General features: G+C 37.7%; 1 protein-coding gene across 1 annotated transcript in view; it reads right to left on the bottom strand.

Moving 5' to 3' along the window:
- Positions 1-417: 417 nt before the first annotated feature.
- PSMD1 (proteasome 26S subunit, non-ATPase 1) overlaps positions 418-23,696 on the bottom strand; it is an 86,104-nt gene continuing 62,825 nt past the window's right edge. Inside the window, exons 18-25 of the mRNA XM_081096217.1 lie at positions 19,112-19,228; positions 11,938-12,040; positions 11,120-11,289; positions 8,156-8,248; positions 5,619-5,705; positions 4,962-5,108; positions 2,092-2,247; positions 418-632 (exon numbers count right to left, since the gene is read on the bottom strand). Of these exons, the coding sequence (XP_080952343.1) occupies positions 2,101-2,247; positions 4,962-5,108; positions 5,619-5,705; positions 8,156-8,248; positions 11,120-11,289; positions 11,938-12,040; positions 19,112-19,228 (864 nt within the window). The 3' untranslated portion in view covers positions 418-632; positions 2,092-2,100. The remainder of the gene's footprint in view (positions 633-2,091; positions 2,248-4,961; positions 5,109-5,618; positions 5,706-8,155; positions 8,249-11,119; positions 11,290-11,937; positions 12,041-19,111; positions 19,229-23,696) is intronic.

Raw genomic sequence — 23,696 nt, 5'->3', positions numbered from 1 at the left:
GGCGTCGCACCCGCTGCTGGCACTAGCCCCAATTGCTCTGCACAGTCAGTGGGTGTGAGCGGGGCTGGCGCTGTCAGCATGTGGGAGTGGCGGCGGTGGGAGCAGGGCTGCCAGCAGACATGGGACCAGGGCCCGTGTCGGGAGGGGCTGGGCAGGGGCACAGAGGGTGGACCAAGACCTGCCCCTGTGCCCACTGCTGCCCACAGTTCCTTTCAAGGTGCACAAATTCGTGCACTGGGCCCCTAGTGTATATATATATATATATATAAAAGTTATACATATTCATCCTAGCAATCAAGGTTTTAACTCTTTCGGTTTAGGCATTTCATGAAGGTGGTAGTGGTGGTGATGAAAGGCATTAAGCCCATTTATTTAAAACCCAGGCTGAAAATCAAACAAACAGTCCTTGTCCATCTGGAGATTTTAATATATTTATTTGAAAACCAAGTTCTGTGAAAGCACATACTAAATAGTCATATATCTTCTCTTCAACCCAAGACTTGGAAATAAGGTTCTTCAGGTCAGCGCAGAGGCAATGATACATGCAGTGAATAGCAGGACTCAACATGAATTTCCTCATAGACATTTCCAATATGAACCTGGACAACCTTCTTCAGGTGAGCAATGAGATCCTGGGGGAGGGAAGAAGGGAAGCAAAGCTAGGGTCATTCTTTATTTCAAAAACGGTTTTGTTTTCTTTTAAACGACTTGCTGTTGAAGTCTAAAACTAGCCCCTAACCATGCCTATACAGTCCTCATATGCCAGTTTGTGCTACAATAGACTCTATTTTCACATTTCTATTGGATTATTTTATCCTTTTGAAAACTAATAAGAATTTAACTTCCAACTAAAAAATTTCTAAGCCATCTTGTACTAACTGCCTTGAATGACCTAATCGGGGGGTCTTCAGTGAGGTGCTGTGAAAGGAAGGGGGCGAACGTGAGTGGTTATTCGGAGACAGAGTGCTCACGGTAGTAATACTGTCATGTGCTGGCTGGGAAAGCTGAGGAAACATCAAGATTTCCTGAAAAGAGAAATTCTCGGAAAGAAAATTTTCAAGAGCAAGTCTAGATAGAAAGGACGTTAGTATAAATCACCTTCTCTCTAAGGTCCAAACTGTCTCTCAGAGGCTTGAGTATATTTTCCTACTAATGACGTCAATGCTCAACCTCTGAGCCATACTGGCCGGGCAATGATACTGTTCTTATTTTATTTAAAGAGGTGAATAAATTAATATCTGTCTGACAATGTATTTGAACTAGGGTGAAATTAAGGAAGCTTGATCATATATCTTCAAATATGTGATGACCATTCAAAAAAAAAGGGGAAATATGAATGACAATTTTGTGAAATTAGATTATTCCAAACTTTTGCCTCTAAACCCTCCCGTCCCCCAACATTGTTAGAATGCTGGCATAATAATAATCTTTTTCAACCGGACAAAGCTTTGTGTTACAGTCTAAAGGACAACAAAGTACCTATATGCACTGTGTTTTATACATAATAGATGTTCAATAATTTCACTATATAAATAAATGTTAAGGCTTTTAGTGCTGAAAGTATTGCCAAAGGAAAGGGAGAGAAGAATCAGTGAGAAGTCCAGGCCTGTGCTACTCAAAGTGTAATCTATGAACCATGGCTGGTTCACAAACTGTAACTGATCTACAATAAGAAGCTTACATCACAATGTAAATCAACTCCATCATTTAACAAACTGTTTGTTTAGCTGACTTCTTTTGGGTTGAGGGGGAAGCAAGGCTGTTTTGATAAAAGAAGCACTGAGCAGATTAACATCCTAAAGCAAGCTCTCTACCTCCTCACAGACCTATAAAAAGTTTGCAGACCAGCTACTTTGAACAGCATTGGTAGTACACTATAGGGTAGATTCAAAGAAGAAAGAAAAAGGAATTGGTGGTTATGATTGTAAGCAGAGATAAAAAACGGGAGGGGGCAATTATTTAATACTGTTTAGGTAAATAGGGATTAAGCACAAAAGAAAGGGAAAAAGTGAGACAATGTCCCCACATAAAAAACTTTTCTGAAGAACTGATAAAGAGATTTCTCTTAATATACAATTTTGTTCCACACACCTCTGGTTCTTAATCATCAATATACTCAAATGGTTCTGGGGGTTCTGGCTCTTGTTCCTCCTCCTCGATTTTCGGGCCATGGGCTGCCACTGGTTCCACCAGCTCTTCAATGTCTTCACTGGTATCCTTCAGAATGATGACACCTCCAATGGAGAGCTGTCAACACAAAGCAGGGAATAAAGAGGCACAAGCTCTACTCATAGTCCAGGTTGTTCCAGAATCTAGAGTGCATATTTGTTAAATGGTATTTTAAGATTGCCTGAATAATTTGGAAACAAGAACTGGGCTAGAACTACACTTTACTAGGTGAGTCAGGAAACCGGGCATTTGTGCCTGTGTTATGCTAATCTTCCTGACCTATTCTTTTGGGTTAGTGAGGCCTAATGAAGAAAGCAATGTCACTGCCCATTATAACGGATAAGGAGTATTTGCAAACTTAACCCAGTGGCTCTGGAAGGCAGAACAAGTGGTACTACTCTGTGTGGATAATGCACACCAATTTAAGAATAGTATTTACCAGCCCTAGCTGATTTGGATATATCGTCAGCCAGAGGACTGAAGTGTCCCCGGTTTGATTCCGGTCAAGGGCACATACCTCGGCTGCAGGCTCAATCCCCAGCCCTGGTCAGGGCAAGTGTGGGAGGCAAACCGATCGATGTCTCTCTCTCACATTGATGTTTCTCTCTCTGTCTTTCCCCTCCCTTCCACTCTCTCTAAAAATCAATGGAAAAAATATCCTCAGGTGAGGATTAACAACAACAACAACAAAGAATAGTATCTCACAGTACTAGCTTTAGCCTGACTGCAAGGAGAATGTTTACTATCCATATATGGTATTCTAATTCTATATTCTAGTACCATGCCTTTCTACTCAAATTGTGGTCCAGGACCAGTAGCATCCTTATCACCTGGGAGTTTGCTAGCAATGCATAAAACTTGTTCCTACCCAAATCTACAGAATCTGCATTTTAACATTCTATTAAGGCCTCTCCCAAACTTATTAGCAGAAGGTAAATTCAAACACCAAACTCTGATGTGCTAATCTTATTCTATTTGCTTGCCTGTGTGAAAGGAAATGGAAAGCTGCTCTCTGTAATTAAATCAGCGCACAGTGGTAGGGCACATCTGGAAAAAACATATTTTCTACCAAAGCACATTAATGGGAAGGAAAAGAAGCACAAGAACATTAGCTAAATGATTCACAAATGTATAAGCATCTCTGCAGTTCAACCTAATCTGATTTTTTATTCATCAGAACTCTGCCTGCCATGCTAGAGAACTGATGTGTCTTCATAAATTTCTAAACCATTTTCCTTCTCTTAACAACACATATCCATACACTTTAATCTAGATTTTTTGCTCTTAAAAAGTTTGCTTTTCTTAAGAGGAGCCATTTTATGAATAGACCCTACTTTTACTACCAATATTCACCCAAGAACAATCAGAGTACACGGTTTATGGCCTAAAAGTTTACTCAAATCTTCTAAAGCAGCGGTCACCAACCGGTGGTCCACAGACCAAGGTCTGAAAGGTTGGAGACCGCTGTTCTAAACAACCAAATACTAGAAATACATGTTTTACTAAAAGGAAGAAAATACCCATGTTCACAAAAGGACTTCCTACAGTTTGGAAACATTTGGCTTCAGGTTACAACTACTTATTTCATGCTTAGTGAAATGAAATAATCCAACTCAAATCTTGCAATATAATCAACATATGGAAAGAACTTTTTATAGATACAGGGTTTAGGCTTACTAATGTGTTATATGTTGGTAAGAAAGTTCAAATTTTCTAAACAGAAAATTAGATACACGACATTCTGTATTCTGAGAAGACTAGTGACAAATGAAGATACACACAATGGAACAGGTCCTGTTGTCAAGAGCTCCACACTCTCTTTAAGACATCTTTTTTAAAAAAAATATTTAAAAAATATTATTGATTTTCAGAGAGGAAGGGAGAGGGAGAGAGAGATAGAAACATCAATGATGAGAGAATCATCGATTGGCTGCCTCCTGCATGTCCCTGACCTGGGGGGCATCAAGCCCACAACCTGGCCACGTGCCCTGATCGAGAATTGAACTGTGACTTCCTCCTGGTTCATAGGTCAACACTCAACTACTGAGCCAGCTCGCCAGCCAGGCCATATCACATAGTCTTTATTACAAGTCCAAATAGAACTCAGTCCTATAATACTATTTTGTTCTCTGGCAGTATCTTTGAAATTGAGAAGTATAATTCTTCCAACTTTGTTCTTCTTACATTGTTTGGACTATTCTGGGTCCCCTGAATTTCCATATGAATTTGAGGATCAGCCTGCTAAGTTTTACAGTCAGTAGGGATTTTGATAAAGACTGTGTTGAATCTGTTATCAAATTGGGGAGTACTGTCATCTTAATAATACTAAATCTTCCAATCCATGAACACTGATTATTTTTAAAAAATAGGTTCTTATTGATTTTAGAGAAGGGAGATTTTAGAGAGAAGGGGAGAGAAATAGAAACATCAATGTTGACAGAGAGTCATCGATTAGCTGCTTCTTCCATGTTTTCTACTAGGGATTGAGCCTGCAACTGGGGCTTGTGCCTTGACCAGGAATCAAACTGTGACCTCCTGGTTCATGGGTCAATGCTCAACCACTGAGCCACACGGCCAGGCATGAACATTGATTACTTATGTAGTTTTCTTTTCTTGTGAGGTCTTTGTCTGGTTTTACTATCAGGGTAATACTGTTCTTTCTTTTGCTAAGAGATTTATTAGGCTAAGAGCTTTCCCCAGTGCTTTGGAGATTTACCCTTTTCTATAAATATTATATTGTCCTATGAGTTAATATCCCTTGGGTATATAGCTAAGGGCCATAAGTAACTTACTGGTTTGAAAGGCTGGTATCTACAAGTCTCTGGCATCGTCAGAACCTTCAGCTGAGCAGGCATAACTCGGGCTGGGTTATCCAGTAACTGGAAGTTTGGCTCAGGTTCTTTTTTCTTCTCTTTTTCTTCCTTTTTCTCTGCCTCATCCTAGAAAATATTAAAAAATAGCCCAATAAAGATTCACTTCTGTTCCATATCACTAAATAACGTTGGATAAGTTTACTGAGCAACTATTAGGTACAAAAGGTATTTAGGATTAGATATAATAGAGGTACAATTAAAGTAATATCAAACTCAGAGGAGGGAGAGGGTAACTCTGCTTGGGGGTAAGAATGGTACTGAACTTGTTTTAAAAGGATGAGGTTTTTCTACCAGCAGAGATCAGGAAAAAAGCTCTATATTATAAGTGGACCATTTCAAATGTCATTTCATCCAAGAATTCATTCCTGATTTGTACCATGAAAGATTCTATTCTTCCCATGAATAAATATACGTTCTAAGTCTCTTCCAATTAAAATTATACCAGTGTCTATACTTGGAATAGTACAATTATTTAAAGGCAGCCAAGGGTACGGTATAATAATATTCAACTAAGGAACAATCTAGATCATACAGAGTTGGATAAATCAACTCATGTGACCACCAAATTATACCTACCACTTCCATTTTTTCCTCCTCCTTTTTTTCTTTTTCTTTTTCTTTCTTTTTAGCCTTGGCAGTAATAGATAAAACAGCTGTGGAAACCTAGAGGAAATAAATAGGATATACCATTGTGACTCCTTATCTACATACAAATGTACAAGTCCAAAGAGAACTCAGTTCTATAATACTATTTTGTTCCCTGGCAATAACATAAAGAACAAAATAACCGAAGAATAAATGGAAAAAGCAAGCAGGACATTTATTCACATAATTACTACTATGTTCATCAAGTAAAGCTTTAGTTCTTGGAGGTTTGTGTCCAATGTAACTTTTTTTTTTTTTTTTTTTAAATATCTGCCACTTACCTTGGATATGGATTTGTTGTTTTTATTTGTTTACTTTTTGTTAATCATCACCCGAGGATATTTTTACATTAATTTTTTTTTAGAGAGAGTCACATTGATTGGTTGCCTGCCACATGTGCCCAACTGGGGCTGGGGATCGAGCCTGCAACTGAGGTATGTGCCCTTGACCTGAATCGAATCTGGGACCCTTCAGTCCTCAGGCCGATGCTCTACCCACTGAGCCAAACCGGTTAGGGAGGCTATGGATTCATTATCATATGCTTCTGAGATAGAGATTTGAGTGATGTACCCTTTATTACTTCACAGGGAAAGCACTGGAAAACACAGATTTTCTCCAAACTTGGTTGTAAACATACTCTCATTGGACTAGATGCCCTACACTGGTAATATACAGTGGGTGAGTGATTAGCTTGGAATTATTCTCCTTGATAGATCTCACTGAAATCAAAGGTGAAACCAAGACTGTGAAAGGCTGGCAATACTGATTTAAACTGACTTCAAATAATCAACTGACTAATATGAAACATTCTCTTGAGATAAAGAACCATTATTCTAAATATAAGGCATCATTAAAAGGTAATTTTACTGAGAAAACTTCTGGAGCAATTGCAGCTAATTCACCATAGTCTGATTTAACATGTGTCAACACATGTCCTCAAACACTGTTGGTAGGAGTACAAATTGGTTATATGCATTTTGAAAGGAAATTTGGTTAATACCTATAAAAATAAATAATGTGCATTATTTCTGATCAAGTAATTCCACATCTAAGGGCTTAACCTATAGATATATACTGTACATGTGCGCAAATATCTATAATAATAAAAACTTAAGCAACTATTGCAACCGAACAGACGACCGAATAGGCTGTGTAGGGCGACCAGGCTGGCAGGGGTGTTAGTGAGGGGCGACCAAACAACCGAACAGCAGGCTGCATGGGGCAACCAGGCCTGCAGGGCAGTTAGGGGCAACCAGGCAGGCAGAAGGAGGCAGTGAGGGGCGACCATGCTGGCGGCAGGGGGAGGGGAGGTTAGGGGCAATCAGGCAGGCAGGCAGGTGAGCAGTTAGGAGCCAGTGGTCCCAGATTGTGAGAGGGATGTCCTGGGGATCAGGACTAAACCAGTAGTCGGACATCCCCTGAGGGGTCCCATATTGGAGAGGGTGCAGGCTGGGCTGAGGGGACCCCCCCCCACCTTGTGCACGAATTTCGTGCACTGGGTCTCTAGTATACGTATAAAGACTCTTATTATAGTTTCATTTGTAACAGTGATAAATTAGATATAACCTTAAATGTCTACCAGATAAGGAACTGGTAAGACAAATAATAATATACACATAAAGGGACAGCTTGAAGTTTGAAAAATATAAAATTCAGACAGATTAAAAGTTTTAAAGATAAACTGTTCAAGTGAAAACAAGAAGCAGAACAGTATGTACAGAATAATTCTATTTTGTGGTATGAAAAGTAATGATATATACAGAGAAAACATTGGAAAAAATTCATAAATTGTGATTCTTGCAATATGGGACTTGAATAATCAGGAGAGAAAAAGGGCTTTTACTTTATAGTCCTGTATATTAGATTTTACCATAAGAAGTATTACTTTGCCGAAACCGGTTTGGCTCAGTGGATAGAGCGTCGGCCTGCGGACTGAAAGGTCCCAGGTTCGATTCCGGTCAAGGGCATGTACCTGGGTTGCGGACATATCCCCGATAGGAGATGTGCAGGAGGCAGCTAATCGATGTTTCTCTCTCATCGATGTTTCTAACTCTCTATCTCTCTCTCTTCCTCTCTGTAAAAAATCAATAAAATATATTTAAAAAAAAAAAAAAAAAAAAAAAAAAAAAGAAGTATTACTTTAAAAATATCTAATTTAATTTAGCCACGGCTGGTGTGGCTCAGTTGGTTGAGCGACATTCCATGCACCAAGAGGTCGTCCATTCGATCCGCTCGATTCCTGGTCAGGGTACATGCCTGGGTTTTTGGCCTCAATCCCCAATAGGGGGTTGTGCACGAGGCAGCTGACCGATATTTCTTGCTCTCTCTCTCTCTTTTTCCCTCCCCTTCCTCTGTCTCTCTAAAATAAATAAAAACATTAAAAAAATATTTAAAACAAACACAAGTAAAACACTAAGTAGCTCCTATATATTGAGTACAAATGCTGTTTGAAGTAACAAAGTACCTACCTTTTCCTTTTCTTTTTCTTTTGGTACTTCCAGTGGGGCAGGATATGCAAATGTGGATGGTTTACAGTTTGATTTATACTGAACTTTCGGCATCTGAAGAAATAAAATAATTTCCCTCCTCCATTAAAATAATCAAAATAAAGATTTAAGTATTATATGCTCTTAACAAGTATACAAATGTAAAGGGATGCCAGAAGTTTCAATCGAGGCATCCCTTTATCTCATCTTTACTGACCATAAGCCTGGCTTAGTGGGTTAAATCCCACTTATGGTGTGAGCATCAGATTGTTACCTCTTTTGTAAAGTGTTATCTGATTATCCAGCCTGCATACCTAACTTCTATATCCCTTCTGGTACCACATTAAAAACCTATATCAGTTTGTATACAATTTCTACACCACATAATTATACCTTATAAGAATCTAACATGAGCCTCATGGAAAAATCAGCTTCACAGCACTTACTGACCAGGTTTAAAGTTCTCTGGTCTTAATTTTTCTGTTTACCCAGTTTGCATTGATAAAGAATGATCATAAGGATCATAAATACTGGGACAAGAAATCTTGTCTTTCCATCTCACTTTCATTGTAAAGAATGGAAATAGATGCTCCAGCTGGTTTGGCTGAGTGGATAGAGTGTTGGCCTGGAGACTGAGGGTCCCAGGTTCAATTCCAGTAAAGAGCATATGCCCAGGTTGCAGGTTTGGTCCCCAGTAGGGGACATGTAGGAGGCAGCTGATCAATGATTCTCTCTCATCATTGATATTTCTGTCTCTCTCCCTCTTTCTTCTCTAAAATCAATTAGAGAAAAAAAAATATATACCTCTATATATATATAAAAGCCTAAGCGACTGTCCAACTGTCCAGTAGCTATGACACACACTGACCACCAGGGGACAGACACTCAATGCAGGAGCAGAAACCACAGGCATGGAAACATGGAACAGGACTGATGAATCTCAGAAGGAAGGGGAGAGGGGGGAGGGTGGGAAGAGATTAACCAAAGATCTTTCATGCATACTCCAGGCCAGGTGCATGAATCCATGTACCTGGCCTCTAGTGTGTGTGGATGTGTATATATATACACACACAGACACACACACTGAATGGCCAGATTATTATGACCACCCCATCAGTACTTCGTTGGGCCACCTTTTGCCATCAATACTGTGGCGATTCTTCCTGGCATTGACTCCATGAGATGTTGAAAGGTGATGTGAGGAATCTGACACCATGCCTGATGAATAGCACTGTCCAGTTCTGTGAGATTTGATGGTTGTGGAACCAGCTGCCTGATGGCTCTTTTAACTTCGTCCCACAAATGCTCAATTGGATTGAGATCTGGCGATTGTGGGGGCCACCTGAGCAAGGTAAAGTCTCCCTCATGTTCTTGAAACCACTCCTGCACAATATGAGCACCGTGGCATGGCGCATTGTCTTGTTGGAAGAAGTCATCTCCATTGGGATACGCCATCAACATGATAGGATGAATCTGATCAGCAATGATACTTAGGTATGTTGTGCTATTCAGACATTTATAATGATTTGGTCCTCTAGCAACTTCAGCGTGAAATTATAGCTAATTTGCCTACAAACGTCAGGTGGTCATAATAATCTGGCCACTCAGTGTATATATAGAATAGAAATAGAGATCATAAAATTGTGGGTCAGAGGAAGAAGTCCTTAAAGATTCTACAGTATATTTAACCACATGTTAAAGGTTAGGGACTGGGAAACCAAGATTCTTGTTTTGAGAAATAAAACTGCCCAATATTTACACATATGAGTAATTTAATACTGAAACACTTAAAGGGTAATTTTCTGAACAGCTATATGGAAAAAAAAATCAATTCAATGAAATAATCTCTATCAGCCATTTTTTTTTTCTTTTTGCCTAAAATTTTTCCACTCTAAAAAACTAATACAACATTTTAACAGTAATGACCAGATATAAAATTATTTAAGGGTCAAACAGGTCTCTGAGAGGATGGAAGAGTAAAAAGTATCGAAGAGCCATAGAACTGAGAAGACCTAAGCACAAGCCCCATTTAAAAAAAAAAAACCAGATGAGCCCAGCTAGTGTGGTTCAGTGGTTGAGCATCAACCCATGAACCAGGAGATCACAGTTTAATTCCCAGTCAGGGCATGTGCCTGAGTTGTGGGCTCAATCCCCAGTGGGGGGGTAGCGGGGAGGGGGCATGCAGAAGGCATATCAATGATTCTCTCCCATCATTATGTTTCTATCCTTCGCTCCCTTTCCCTTCCTCTCTCTGAAATAAATAAAAACATATTAACCTTCATTTCTTATTAAGGTTTAGTTTAGGTCCTTTTCTTCCTTGCCCAGATTATTATAACAAATTTCCATTGATACCAGAATGATGTTTCTACAATGCAAACCTCATCATATTTATTTATCTGCATGAAATCATCCAATAGCTCCCAGATTTTTAATAAGGTTCATCAGAGTAATCTATAAAGCCTTTTCATGTTTTTATATTTTGCCCTCTCCCACCATTCCCTCTCAATTAATTTACCTAAGGTTACAAAGTTAGTAAGAAGAATTGATTTTTAAAATTTCCACCAACACATTCTACTCAACAGGTGATGATTCAATTTAAGGGGGAAATATCTTATTTTAAAAAAAGTATTTTATTGATTTTTTACAGAGAGGAAGGGAAAGGGATAGAGTTAGAAACATTGATGAGAGAGAAACATCAATCAGCTGCCTCCTGCACATCCCCTACTGGGGATATGCCCGCAACCAAGGTATAAGCCCTTGACCAGAATCGAACCTGGGACCCTTCAGTCTGCAGGCCAATGCTCTATCCACTGAGCCAAACCAGTTAGGGCGAAATATGTACTGATGGGATACTAACTCATCTTTAAAATTTCATGAAAATATTTGTGAGTAGATAGTGAACAGAATGCGAAAATACACTATAAAACTGAGGTCTCACAAACATACCTTTAAGTCCTTGTTAAGGCCAATGACACAGGTAGGGGTATAAGCCAATGACAGGAAGTGTGAAAGAGGAAACCAGAACCAGAACTGGGTAAAGACAAGGACGCCAACCACAGAAGGCATATGGGTATGTCCAGTCCTAGACTGTAAGGAGATTGTGACATTATGACCACCTGTAGAAAGAGAAACCATTAACATGAATTTAGGAGGGCAATAATAAATATTTTTAAGTACTGTAATAGGGAAGCATTTGGTGATTATTTTAAGAGTACAGTTTATAAAATCTAATATGGAGTTGCTGGAATTAGCCAGTGAGCTATCTAGGGTCTCTAAGACTGAAAGGGCTATATTTTAACTGAACTTAGGGTAAAACTAGACTTTCTTTCTATAGAGATAGGCATTTTTGGTTGCTAGAATTTGTCTAAAACATAATTTTTCCTCCAAATTTTTTCAATTTCAACTTGTTTAAAACTAATATATACTAAGACAACTGAAAAAACAACAACAACCAACACTAATTGAACACTTCAGTAAGTGACAGGCTCTGTTCTAATTGCTTTATATGTATTTTTAATTCTCACATACTATGAGGTAGACTTTACAAGACAAGAAAAACAGACATAGAGAAAGAGAAATACCTTCTCAAGGTCATATGGCTAGTACTGTAAAGGCAATGGGATTCAAATCTTCATAGTATGCACTCTGCTAAATTATTTCTATGAATAATTTACCCCAGACTCAATTTCTACCACATCATACAGTTACTTTGTTAGACTTAATGTAAACCGATAAATATATCTGGAAGACTTAAAAACATTTACCTGCATCCAATATTCCCTGGGCCAGAATAGCACCAAACTTGGCCATGACATCATCATGTTTATCATTGATGACTTTGGAATACAGTTGTCTAAACTGACTCACCTGAAGGAACAAGAGAAAGAATTATAGACTAATTCTATTCATTTGTTGTGTCATTTTAGAGCAGGAAAAAACAGGTTGCTCAATTGGTAATGAAATTTGAGTCCTGAATTTCACAACATTCAAAGAGAGGAATATGGACCATATTTGAAGGCAACATAGTTCTATGGTTGAAATTATGGTGTTATGACTTTTCTGGTGTGGGAGCACCAGTTCTGTTTTCAGTCCTCATTCCACAGTCAATGACTCAGGCTCAAAGGAATGTTGAATCCAACAGTAAGGCTTTCATTGCACTGTGAATTACAGCTATTCTGCTTACCATCAACCTTACAGATTTCTTAACAGGCATGATCCTTCCGGTCTACCCTAAAGTAAACTACCCTTCAGTGAAGTTGTGTGAGGTATATTTTGGATTAAGTATATTCACACATACAGCAAAGGTTTATTATGCATAAACACTAATTTTTTGAGGACATGTCACAATAATTACTCTTATAAAAAGGAACACACTAAAATCAAACATGTGCTGACTCATTTAGGATGGGATTACTGGTAATTTTGTTTGCTTCTTTATTCTTTTCTGCGTTTTCTGAACTTAATATATGACTTTTATAATTAGAAAATAATACTCATAAAATTATGTTCTTAATGTATTTGTGATTCCTTTAAAACATTTTGGATAACAATAAGTGAACTATTTTAGACCTCTTCCACATCTTACAGTTCTCTGTTTCCTCACCAGTGCTTTTCAAATGATAGGTGCCCAGGAAGAATTCTGCTTGTTCAAGAACATGATGATGGAGCTCCCCAAATTTGCCCAAAGCAGAATATATTGAATTTGAGCTTCCTAATGTGATGACTTTATATGCATTAAACAGTCTTTCAGAATCTCTTCCCTTCTTCATTCATCTTGGTCTGGGAGGCCACATTGTGATAGTGCAGAGTAATATAGAATCAGACAATGCTGGCTTATAAATACCTCTGCTCTAATAAGCTGTTTGGTTAAGTACTTAGCTTTTCCGAGTCTGTTTTTCCTCATCGCTACAGAAATCACAGCATCTACCTTACATGGCTGTTATAGGATTATATGGGGGAAAAAAATGATGTATAAAAGGCATTTTATAGTTCAATAAGCATGGCTCTTACCATACAGAGGCAGAATCCTACCAGTCCTTCTATTATCTCTGTAACCTAAATACAGCTAAAAAATTATATTCCTTAAACATGGTTCTCATTATTCATAGGCAGCAACAGAATGTGATGGAAAAACAATGAACTAACTGCCACTACCAAGCACATAAACATTAGTAAGCTACTCCTTTCTCTGGGTTTTACTTTTTCTAACTATAAAACCCAGCATGATTAGATCATCACAAAAGTCCCTTCTAGTTTTAAAAAGTCTAAGTTTTGATGCTTCTATTCTGGTTCAGCAGGTCAAATTCCTTTGATTCTGAACTTCTTTCATTTTTTTTTCTTTCTTTTTGTTTCCTTTTCTGTGAACTTCTTTTAGATGAACACTTATGTTACCTTATATAGGATGGAAATTTTATGTTGTAAAGAATGTTATAAAATATTTTAAGAACTTATAAAAAGGAATACTCGTCAAAGCACAGTATATACATTATAAGGAAGAATTTAAATATAAAATTACACCTAAAACAATAGGAAAACATCTGGTGAACTGAAAGACGGATTAAAAAAAAATCAATGCAAATACATAATGGGCTATCTAATTAATATTAAGTATACTACTTTAAAAAACTAATATTTAATCACTTAAAATTTTTTCTTCACATTTTACTACTTATGTAGCAGTAATTTAATCTCATTATTATGATTCCTCATAAATTATTATTATTTTTGTAGGTTAGGATAGTATCTTAAATTTGGAAGTCAACTTCAAGATCATCTGGTGTACTCCCTCTATTTTACAAATGTGAAAGCTGAAGTAAAATAGGTGACATTACTGGCTTACTTGTGATCACAAACAACTAACTGCAATTAGGGCTAGGATCAGGATTTTCCAACTCAATTTCATTATTATGAATAGTATGCCTCCCATATAAGAAAGAGTTTGTAGGAAAAGAATCACATTAATTTCCCATCTTATCTATAATAATAAAAGCGTAATATGCTAGTTAGACTGGACATCCTTCTTGACGACCTTCCGGATGAAGCTGTGGTGGTGGGGGCTGAGGCAGCGGCAGCCACCAAGGTGGTGGGGGCTGAGCCCCTTGCATGAATTTCGTGCATCGGCCTCTAGTATTATAATCTCACAGAAAAGAGACAGTTAAATCTACCTTATTCAAATTAATGAATTTTTAATATTCACCCTGTTTTAAACTCTAAACCTTATACTACTGGAGGGAAAACACTCTTAGATGTCAGAAAAAATAAAGAATGGGAAGAAGGGAATGAAGTTTCTTGGGAGTCATTTTTGCTGGTACTCATCACCTGGCTATATCTCGTCTTTTCTACTTTTTTTCTATTTTCCTGAATATAGAACTGTAGCTGCCCGTGAGGGATCAGTTTGGGAGTTTTTTCCTTTATTTTCTTTTCTCTTTCTATTACATCTGCTGTTATGACTTAAACTACAGGTCTCTAATTCCTTCCAAGAAGTACTAGAGGCCAGATGAATTTTGGAATTCAGAATTTAGAAAGCTAACATGGTGCATGCACTATATATTATGCAATACTCAGAGTATAGTGTGGAGGCAATGTCCCATAATAAAACAAACTAATGTTTCTGAAGCAGCAAAATGCTTGAATATGAACACTAAACAGAATAAAGGTTACAAAAGAGTTCATATTGATTGGGTCAGGTTTTACAGCCAAATGAATCCTTAAAAACTAAAAGACCTCTTAGTTTTTAGAGCTTTTTGAATTGTAGATAAAGACCTATGCACTTTTAAAATTTCTCTGTGGCTAGTTTCCAAATCTCTTTCTTTAGTTCTGACTCTTTTGCTATGCTCTCATCTTAAGTCCAGCAGACTTACTATCATCTCAAACTCAACACACCTAAAATAAAAATTCTTTATTCTTCTTTTAAGATATTTCTGTCAGTGCTTTCATGATTTCCCCATTATCAATATCCCAAATAATAATTTCAGCTCCTCAATTTTATTATTAATATTTTTCTCATGGTAGTTGATTGTAGCCCTTTCTTTATATCACTACCTACACTGTTAGAGTTCAAGTCCCTATCTTAAGGCAACAGTATAATATAGATTACTATTTACAAATGTGTTATGCTGTAAAATATTACCATATAATATTAAAATTTCAAGATTATAATTTCATCATATAAAAAAGTTCACACATTTCTCTACAGAAATACTTCTAGGTTACCATGATAGCTCACAAAAGCCTAATCTACCCAAACTGGGATTTATTTTAGAACCTTAAGAGCTTATCAAGCTTGACCAAATATAATCCTACTTCAAAAAAGGGTATCTTCTCAGTGGTGGGTGAAGTTTCCTTATAGCAGACCAGAGGACAGATGATATTAGGCGAGGAGGAGCACGAGATCCATTCTTATACATTAGTATTTTTATCTGATTCTATATACACATTCAAATAACTGCTAAAGATAGATTCCATGTCACAAGAAAAAACAAAAGTCAGATCTGTCATAAAAAGCGGAGTTGGGTTCCTGGGAGAAAACAGCTCCAAGGACCTATTCCTGTTTATGTCCAAAGGACATTAATCTAGTTAAATGGTTCTGAGCCTCTGGTCAAAGGGCTTCCTAAATGAGTTTGTAATCACCCAGGATGTATGCATGTTGCTGGGTATATGTTTGTGAGACTGAGCAAGCAAAAAACTGGCAGAGAAAAAGCAAAGATGTCCTGGAGTTACTTCAACTAGACCTACAATGTAGAGCTAAGTGTTAAGATGGCATTCTGTAAAAGAATGTGACCTGTATCCTGATTACATAAAAATATTTCCTTTGGAAATGTCAATTATAAATCTCACAAAATATCTGAAATATGTTCCTTCTGAATTCTTTTGAGGAGGGGCTATAGTTTTGATGAAATTAACATTTAATTTTATATTTCAAGGTGTTTCCACTTTATTGCATGTACTGGTTTACAACCTTGGAACTAGGACTTTGTAGCCTTTACAACTTCTCTTCAAGCTTGTTAACAGCTTTTTCTTTTCAGCAAAATGTTACATACCACTCCAAATGAACTGTCAATGTTGTCTGATTAGCAATTATCAGATAGAAATGATAGAAACTATAGTCCACAAAGCTTTTTATCACATGTTAATAGCAGAAAACTATGGGAGAGAATTTTAATCTCTCCACTCCCCAGGATATTTTTTCATTGCTTTTCAGAGTGGAAGGGAGGGAGGCAGGGGAAGAGAGACAGAGGAGAAACATTGATGTAAGAGAGATAGACAGATTGGTTGCCTTCCACATGCACCCCCATGGGGCTAGGGATCGATCCTGCAATCCAGGAATGTGCCCTTGGACGGGGAATCAAATCTTTCAGTGCAAGGGCTAATGCTCTAACCACTGAGTCCCATTGGCCAGAGCAAAGAACATTTGATTTTTATACTGCATACACAGTTTTGTTTTTGTAGTCTGTGGGGGTACAAACTTGACTTTCCCCACTGAGTTTATATTAATGGCAAGGACAATTAGCTGTTACTGTATTTCAACATTCTTCTTTTTTTAAAAAAATATATTTTATTGATTTTTTTACAGAGAGGAAGGGAGAGAGATAGAGAGTTAGAAACATCGATCAGCTGCCTCCTGCACACCCCCAACTGGGGATGTGCCCGCAACCCAGGTACATGCCCTTGACCGGAATCGAACCTGGGACCTTTCAGTCTGCAGGCCGACGCTCTATCCACTGAGCCAAACCGGTTTCGGCTGTATTTCAACATTCTTAATCAATACCCAAGATTCTGATACAACCTGAAGATGGAAGTGTACCCCATGTATTTACATGCGCTAATAAGACTTGGCTCAACAATATTTTATAGAATCTGCCATTATTGATACAGAGCTTATGATTATGAAATCCTACAGCCCTGGCTGGTTTGGCTCAGTGCAGAGAGCTTTAGCCCTTGGATTGAAGGGTCCAGGGTTCAATTCCGGTCAAGGGCATGTACCTCAGGTTGCAGGCTCAATCCCTGGCCCTGATCATGCCACATGCCATAGGCAACCAATCAATGTGTTTCTTTCACATTGATCTTTCTCTCTCTCCCCCATCCCTTCTACTTTCTCTAAAAAAATAAATAAATAAATGGAAAAATATCCTTGGGTAAGGATTAACCAAAACAAACAAATAAACAAAAAACATCCTACAGTAGAAATGGGAAGATGGTAAACATCTTGTTCACAATACAAATCATGTGCAACTGACATGTGAGGTCAAAGTGAATAAATATCTGTATATTACCATTAGGGGAATATCTATCATTTCTATCTGATAATTGCTAATCAGACAACATTCCATGGCCTAAGCTTTCTTCTTCTAGTGCTATATTACTCAATTGGATAACCTCCAACTGATAAAGATCAGCAGAAGGTCAAAAGCAAAAATAAAAAATGCAAAAGCTATTCATAACTGCTATATTTAAAACAAAAACCAGAAAGAAATGTGGCCTGTGTGAAAAAATGTTTATGCTCTAGAAGACAATGATTAAAACAGATGAGAAGACTGATTCTATCTGCAATAATGTAATTTTTGGATGTCTTAAAATTTTGACTAAGAGAGAAGCACTGAAAAGGAAACAAAAATGATAGTAACTGCTCAGAAAGTGAAACCTATTAAATAAAGTTCCATAAAATAAGAATGAATAATCAATGAGTTCTGAAAATTTTTCTCTTTTATCCCCATCCCTCATATTAACCTATTTTGCTGAAAAGAATGATGCTGGTTTAGCGCAGTGGATAGAGCATCGGCCTGCAGACTGAAGGGTCCTGGGTTTGATTCTGGTCAAGAGCACATGCTGGGATTGCGGGCTCGATCCCCGGTAGGGGGCGTGCAGGAGGCAGCCAATCAATGTTTCTCTTTCATCAATGATGTTTCTATTTCTCCCTCGCCCTTCCTCTCTGAAATCAATAAAAATATATTTAAAAAAAAAGAAAAAAAGAATGATGCTGAACATCTGCTTGATAAGGCAAAAGACAATATACCAATGTTTGTTTTCTCTGTTGTCAATTTTTTGACTGCTTCTCCCATGAGAGCAGAATTAATATGAGGCTGTTAACTGCCTTAATTTTAAGTTAAGAATGAAAAGATCTGAAATTATTGCACTAGCTATCACATCTATTTAATATATATCAAACATGGTAATTTTTAGCACATGTAAATAAGACCTATGCATTTTCTATTTCTCAACAAAATGGGCTTCAAAGGGACCTCATGGAGAGCTTAATATGAACAGTAGTCACTGTGCACTGACATCTGGCACATAAAGTGAGAGGCATTAGCTATTGACTGAGGGACTAGACGGGGATGGTAGGGAAGAAGGAAGGTGGGAGGGAAATAGAGAGGGAAAGAGGAAGAGAGAGACAAAGGGAAGAGCAGGCAAAGCTGCACTGAAAGGCTATCATTATACTTCCACCTACATAGAAGAGCAACATATGCAGGGGTGTTTCTTTGGACAGATGTGGGTCAAGAGGGAAAAGATATCTGTCCTGAAGTCATCTGAAATCCTGTCCAAGAGATTAGACAAGAGGGCAATGTCATTTCTAAACTGAAATCGTATGTACTGCCTGAGTTTACATCCTGTATCAGAGGAACAAGTTATCTCACTGAATAGATTTTAAAAGGACAGGAAAGGAGACAAAAATTAAAGTTGACTTTTATGATTTCGTGAACCCATGAGTTCTATTTTTCAAGTATGGTTATACAGTTGAATTAACAAAGTGACCATAAATCTGTAAGAAATGCATTTAAAGAGTATTATATATTTAAAGTTTTCCCATTCTCCTATCTCTTGGCTTTCTATGAGTTAAGTGTTCACCACATTTGAGGTAAAAATGTCCTCAAAAGGAGGTAAGTTCCTAAAGGAAAGCTTGAACCAGCTGTATTCTAGAGTCTCGTTTTGTTTGCTCACCTTTGGACAAGTGATTTCAGTCTGCTGGATCATGATGAGAGCCGAAGCTATGAGAGCTCCTTGCCTCACATAGTTCACAGGGTCATTTGTCATTGGTTCTAGCAAATTAATTGCTTCCTGAAAGCATTAAAAAACAACAACCCTTAAATAAAGTTCATATAGCTGGGTCTACAAATTAGTTACCACCATTCCAAGTTAACTATCTTCATCTGACATAATAACAAGTTAGTTTAAGACAAACTGGATGCACAGTTCAGAACAGAGTATGCTTTAAGTTTCAATATAACTGATGGTATGTGAAAAGGAAGCTTGTAGAACAGGACTGCTCCTGTTTTGAGGAAAAAGAGGTCAAAAAGAAAGAGAAAATGATTAATGTTTAATAAAGCACCCATTATTTCCTAGGCACAGTGGTAGGTATTTATGGATGTTATCCTAGATAATCCTCTTAAACCTAAAAATAAAACAAAAACAAAATAACAATAGCAACACCAAATAATCTTTATAAACAAAGAAACTGAGAGTTAGAAATGTTAAGTAATTTGCCCAAAGTCACATAAGTAGCAAACTGAGGTCAGTCTGACTCCAAAACCTGTATTAAGTATCCAACTTCCTTCAAATACCAGGGTATGGCAATGTCTTAGATAATTTTACAAGATGGGGTGGGAACAGGTGGAGAAGGTTAATGGGGGGACATCTGTAATACTTGCAACAATAAAGATAAAGTAAAATACAATCAACTAAAAAAAACCCCACTAAATCAAAACAAAAAACAAAGATAAACTTCTAAAACAAAAAAGAGTTTACTTGCTAGTAGCATGGTAAAAAATTTAAAAATAGGACTAGAATTGATTTCATGGTTACACTTCACAAGACCACATATACTGAATGGAACTTTCCAAACTGTTTACCAGGATTTACTCAATATCATATCCTTCGGAATGTGATCAATACTATGAAAAAAGGATTTCTTGATTAAATACGTCTGGGAGTTCCTGCATACTATATATTACCTCCTGTTATAGATTCAAATGTATATATCATATCAAAGGTTCTAGGAATGTAGAAAAGCTCCAGGCACACAGTGATGTGGGATGTTAAAGAAACCACTGGAACTTTTGTTTTCCCCAGTATTTGTCCACAGTAATGTTACCGAGAACGCTTTTCCTCATACGGTAACTTCTATTAATGCCCTGCAGAGCATTAACACCCTTTGTTAAGTGCCATTTTTTAACATCCCTTATAAGGTTCTTAGGTATAAACCTGGAGGAAAAGAGAAAAGGGATTTACAAGATTATCAAACTTATTTCTTAATACGTATGCAATTTCTCAAATATTATTTCTTCTAAGGTCAAGGAAAGAAAGAATAAATTAAATTCTTTTTTTGGGAAAATGACTTTAGATTTCTTTAGATGTGGATTTAAAATCATATGCCACTTAATGTTGGGGATACATTCTGAGTAATGCGCAGTTAGGTGATTTCGTCATTGTGTGAACATCATAAAGAGCACTTACATTAAAGAGCAGATGGTGTAGCCTGCTACTCTAATTGTATGTGCTGTACTTTTATATGACTGGCAGTGCAGTAGATTTGTTTATACCAGTGTCACCACGAACACAAGAGTAATGTGTGGCACACTTACTGATGGCAGTTATGACATCACTAGGTGATAGGAATTTTTAGCTCCATTTTAATGTTAAGGACCCAAATATCAGTATATGATGCACGACTGTATTGATTTGTTTTTAAAAATGAGAGTTAGTGTCAACCCATGAGCCAGGAGGTCACAGTTTGATTCCCAGTCAGGTCACATGCTCCAGTTGTGGGTTTGATCTCCAACAAGGGGCGTGAGGGAGGAAGACCATCAATTATTCTCTCTTATCATTGATGTTTCTATCTCCCTCTCACTTCCACTCTCTGAAATCAATTAAAAAATATATACATTAAAAAAGGAGAGCTATTAACAATATTACACATACCAGATGTTTTCTTTCTCCCACTTCATTAAAAACTGTAATGACAGTGTGCAGTTTTTTTCAAACTCATATATTGTCAATATAGTTTATGAAGTAGTCATGATAAAAATATAACCAAATTTCCAACTTACAAGTTAAAAGACACTAACTTGGCTTTTGAGGTCTCCTATATAATAAAAGGCTGATATGCAAATCAACCAAACGGCAGAATGACTGATCGCTATGACATGCACTGATCACCAGGGGGCAGATGCTCAATGCAGGAGCTGCCCCCTGGTGGTCAGTGTGCTCCCACAGAGTGAGCGCCACTCAGCCAGAAGCTGGGCTCATGGCTGGCGAGCACAAAGGCGGTGGTGGGAGCCTCTCCCACCTCTGTGTCTGTGGCACCACTAAGGATGTCTGACCAACAGCTCCAGGACTGTGAGAGGGTGCAGGCCGGGCTGAGGGGACCCCCCCACCCCATGCATGGTTTTCATGCACCAGGCCTCTAGTGTGATATAACATCAAAGATATATTTTAGCATAAACAGATGTTTCAGGTTTTTAAGAAACAAAAATAACCAAAGCACCAAATTTCAGACATGTATTGATATGAAGATCATACAAACTAGAAGTAAAGCAGACTTGTATAAAATTTTTTAATTGAATTAACATATCAGATGCTGTGTCTCAAAGATGATTTGCTCCAAGATATTAAGTTTAAAATAATCTGGAAAGAAAACAAAAGTAATTTACATTTAACTTATGAGGCTTGACATAAATGTCTATTAAAGACCTGAGGGGGGAAATACTTAGTAAGACATTCAACTTATATTAAGGCCAATTTCTATAAACTGCACTTTATATAAACAATGACATTTCTAATAAAAGTGAAGATTCATCTATATATATCTATATATATATATAAAAGCCAAGCAACTGGAATGACAGAACAACTGGTCGCTATGATGCACACTGCAGCCGACCAACCTCCCAGGGCCCCTCCCCACAACCGGCTTCACCCCACCCATGCACGAATTCATGCACCAGGCCTCTAGTTCTCATATAAAAATTCCTCACCCAAAAGAAATGAAAACATTTAAAAAAAATTAAACTCTGTGAGGGCAGAGACCATGTCCAACTTGTTCACCATCAAATCCTTAAATGATCTTCCCTCTATCATTCATGTGACAAATATTTACTGAAAGTCTACTATGTGCCAGGTCTGACTTTAGATTCTAGCAGTGAACACACTGTTCCCAGGGACTTGACATTTAGTGGAGAGGAGTCAGACAATCAATAAAATAGGTGTAAAAATATGTTAGGTGGTGATAAGTGCTATGAAGAAAAATAAAGCAGGGTAAGGAGAGAGAATTGAGAATACTGGAAGGGGATGTCGCCATAAATTTTTACACAATTCCTACTACATGTAGTAAAAATGCCTATTTTAATCCCTAGCTTCAATTATGCTTTATATCATTAGAAGAAGTTATTAGTATCTAAAAATAATACCCTTCTTAGAGAAAAAGTAAAGCAAATTAAAATTTAATTACTGAAGTCAATCAATAAGCGAATAGCTATACTTTGTTTTATTTTAGTTTGAACAATAGATGGTAAAAAAGTGACTTCTTCCCTCTGATGTAAAGACTCTGGTAGTATAATCTCTCTCTCTCTCTCTCTCTCTCTCTCTCTCTCTCTCTCCCTCTCTCTGTCTCTCTCTCTCTCTCTCTCTCTCACACGCCGGGGTCCAACCCCAGCGGGTCCAGGGGTTCCCAAAGGCGTAGACGGAGTCGGCGAAGAAGGAATGACACGGAGACAGCATTCAGTTGATCAGCAGCCTAGCCAGGATCTCCAGCCAAGTTCTGGTCTCGGTCTCCAGAGAGGTTCTGCTGTTTATTGTTTTGTTACATCCGTATTTATCCCAGTTGATTTTAATCCTGTCAATTTCTATTACAAAGGTTAGGGCGTTTCTTATCTCCATTCCAGGGAGTAAAGATTATGTAGCTTAAGCATGATTGTTTGTAGTGATTAACTACCCGCCTGGCACTTAGTTAAGGAGTTTCATCCCCTCCCTGACTTCAGGGAAAAATTCCTACCTGGGGAAACAACCTTTCTAGGAGAGGCATCCCCTCCCTGACTTCAGGGAAAAATTCCTACCTGGGGAAACAACCTTTCTCGGAGAGGTGACCTTGGTTAAAACACACAGCGCTAAGGGGAGCAAACATATTAAGAACAGTATGCTATATACGCCAGGTCCCTTGAAACATATGCTGTGCAGATGTTTCTTTCCTGCAGCGACTGTGTCAAGTAGCAAGGATGGACCAGCTTCCGGCACTCACACACACACACACACACACACACACACACACACACACACCTGCCAACCCTATTAAAAGAAAAGTTCACTAAGCTATGGGCATGTGTGTTATAAAAGATAAAATTTCATATGTTATTGCTGTGAAAAAAAGAACAAAACACAACACTTGTTATTTAAGCAATGACAATGCATTTCTTTACGAATCTCATGAATTGTGTTTTCAAATCATCAACTTGCCTAACCTAACTCTGTCACTTTGGAGGGCTTAACAAATATCAGGTTAAGTTCATGAGGAGAAAATAGGCAAATAGCAATA

Source organism: Myotis nattereri (genome assembly GCF_964212035.1).
Source record: "Myotis nattereri genome assembly, chromosome: 7".
NCBI lineage: Eukaryota > Metazoa > Chordata > Mammalia > Chiroptera > Vespertilionidae > Myotis > Myotis nattereri.
Note: the sequence above shows the minus strand (reverse complement) of the source record. Positions and strands in the feature narration are given on the sequence as shown.